Source organism: Lolium rigidum, chromosome 1 (assembly GCF_022539505.1).
Source record: "Lolium rigidum isolate FL_2022 chromosome 1, APGP_CSIRO_Lrig_0.1, whole genome shotgun sequence".
NCBI lineage: Eukaryota > Viridiplantae > Streptophyta > Magnoliopsida > Poales > Poaceae > Lolium > Lolium rigidum.
Genome location: NC_061508.1, coordinates 237,733,521 through 237,736,185, shown reverse-complemented (window position 1 = coordinate 237,736,185; position 2,665 = coordinate 237,733,521). Strand labels below are relative to the sequence as shown.

At 51.4% G+C, this 2,665-nt stretch overlaps 1 protein-coding gene across 1 annotated transcript; it reads left to right on the top strand.

Annotated features, from left to right (window-relative positions):
• Positions 1-834: 834 nt before the first annotated feature.
• Positions 835-1,794, top strand: LOC124656391 (RING-H2 finger protein ATL32-like). Its single transcript, XM_047195147.1, has one exon. It carries the CDS (start codon positions 835-837, stop codon positions 1,792-1,794), a length of 960 nt encoding a protein of 319 aa, XP_047051103.1.
• Positions 1,795-2,665: the final 871 nt, after the last annotated feature.

Here is a 2,665-nt window from a genome sequence, read left to right as displayed (position 1 = left end):
TGTTTCTTAAGCCTTTTCAACTTGATATTAATTACACCAATAGGGTCCCTGCTGTGAACATGCTTTTCCCAAATATTTTTCACTATAGGAAGAAACTCAGGTTTTTCTCAACCATGATAGGCCAAATTTGAAACCTCTATTTTTCTTGATCTGATTGATCTTTCACAACGTTTCTAACAGAAACCATAGGAAACAAGTCTTCCTAGTCTCCAGACATCAATACTCATAGGTTGGCTCATTTTCACCAACTAGCAACTTTTGTGATGTCTTGGCTGCCAACTTGACTTCAAACCTATTCCGGCATGATCCAACAGCAAGAGTCACCGAGCAGTTCACAACGTACGATTGGTGTCGTACGCCAATCATGTCTGAAGACTATGAACTGTTGCACCAGATCACCGTTGAATAATGTCATGTCAAAGCTCGACTAACTAATTGTACTACAAAAGATGATTACTGATAGTGGATAATCAATCCAAGAATGACAAGCATTTCTCCCGTAATGTTGAGCAAGATACAAGAATCGGGTGCACGATGCTTACCCCAGATCCCGATAAGAAAAAGGAACGGCTGTAAGCCTATAACACGACGAGCAGCAAAGTCCAAAAATATTGAGCAGCCTCAATCAGAGTACGTCCAGCTAGCGACTAAACTGAATATCTATCATGCAATAAGCATGAGTGCGACGCACAATCGCTCTCATGCTTCTTCTTATAACCCCTCGGCGACCACCTCCCAATGATTTTTTGGTTGATTCTTTCACAACATCGGCTTCCTATAAACCATCTCTCTACTCAAAGTCGTCAGAATCGGATCAGGTTCTTAGCCGCAGCCATGTCGTCCCCCTCGTCATCGCCTGACACCTCCGACGTCGACGTTTCTGACGGCCCCGGGCCGGCCAGCTCAAACCTCACGCTGCTGTACATCATCATCGCCGTCCTCGCCGGCGTCCTGCTGTACCTGGCCGTCCGCTACGGCCGTTCGCTCCTGGCCGAGTGGCGCGCTCTCCACGGCGACGGCCTTCCTACCGACACCCACCTCGGGCTGAGCATGGAGGACATCGCCGCGCTCCCCACGTTCACGTACAGGGCGCGAGCGGCACCGACGCCGTCGCCACAGGGCAGCTGGGGCGGCAAGAGGAGGAGCGGCAGCAAGGGGAGGGCGGCGTCGGCGTCGGTGGAGTGCGTGGTGTGCCTGCAGGAGCTGGAGGACGGCGACGTGGTGCGCGTGCTGCCGGCGTGCAGGCACTTCTTCCACGTCAGCTGCATCGACGCCTGGCTGCGGGCGCACTCGTCCTGCCCGGTGTGCCGCGCGCACCCGGAGCCGGAGCGCGTGCGGCCGGGCGAGGCTGCCATGTCGCCGCCGCTACCGCAGCTGCGCCGCTGCGACGTGTCGCCCGAACGGCCTACGGCGACGAGGATCTTCGCGGACTTCTTGGCACGGTCGCCGCTGAGGATCGGAGGCTCGACGAGCGGGTCTAAGGAGAGGGTCGTGTCCAGGTCGCCGTCACCGGCGCCCATGGTGCGTGACTACGTCCTGTCGAGGTCTCCGTCGCGGACGCCGCTGACGGATGGGATGGTGGACGAGCGGTGTTCGTTGTCGCAGTCGCCGCCCCAGATGCTAGAGGTTGTGGTGGTTCGGTCGCCTTCTCCGATGAGGTTCGGACGTCAGCCTACGCCGACGTGCGTTGGCGTGTTGGAACGCACGGATGCGAGCATGTCGGCATCGCCATCCCCGCCGGTGACATTTAGAGCGGGATCGACTTCTAAATTGTCACCACAAGTGCCATATTAAGTATGTACAGCAAATGCTACATTGCCTACTACTGTCCATCATTCAGTTGCAGAGTCTGCATTAAGATAGAATGACCAATTAATGGCACAGTCACCATTGCTTCGAGGTGCATTTTTGGAGCTTGTCATCCGATTCTTAGTGACTGATCATTTTGCTGCAAAGAATGTAAATATTCAGTGTCGAGCATGTTTGACGAAGACAGACCAAAGCGCCATTGAAGCTTTCTTTCTCCCCACTTCATTGTTAGCAAAAGATAGGTATGTGCACTCCTTTCACTTTTATTTGTACATACTGTTCCTATCTTTAGCGAGAGTAGGAGTACCTGACAAGAGGAGAGATAATGGTTCGTGCACCTTTCACTTATATTTGTTGCATTTTCTGTATAAAATTCACTTTTCCCACGTCCGAGCCAATTCTAATTGACAGCTCAACTCGTCTTCTTTGCATTATTTTTTCGAAAGAAATCTTCTTACTTACCTTCTAATACTAACAATACAGATTTGATTCCATAAAAAAGAGAATAAAGGCATGTTCGACTAAACTTTGGTCTATTCCTCCAAAAGTCGCCCGGCGCGTCCTTCTCACCATGCGTGCACTCTGTTTCATTAAGCATTCATTTTGTGAAACTTTTTCGACCACGCCGCGCGCGTAGCTACGGGGAAGAGCTATGTATTCTCAAATCCCTGAAAGTTGCCATACTGACCTGAAAGTTGCCATACTGTCTTTTCTTTGTCTTCCAAAGTTGCCATACTGTCCTTGCTGGTAAAGTGTCAAGCTAGCCGCCGGCCAGCTAACTAGTGTGTCAGTAGCCCGGTGGCTAATTAGAAATGGGGGGCACGTTCCATCCGAGTATCTATGCGTGTGGCAGATG

Bases quoted from the DNA above. Each gene is read 5' to 3' on its own strand.
- LOC124656391 (XM_047195147.1), top strand. From the start codon at position 835: ATGTCGTCCCCCTCGTCATCGCCTGACACCTCCGACGTCGACGTTTCT.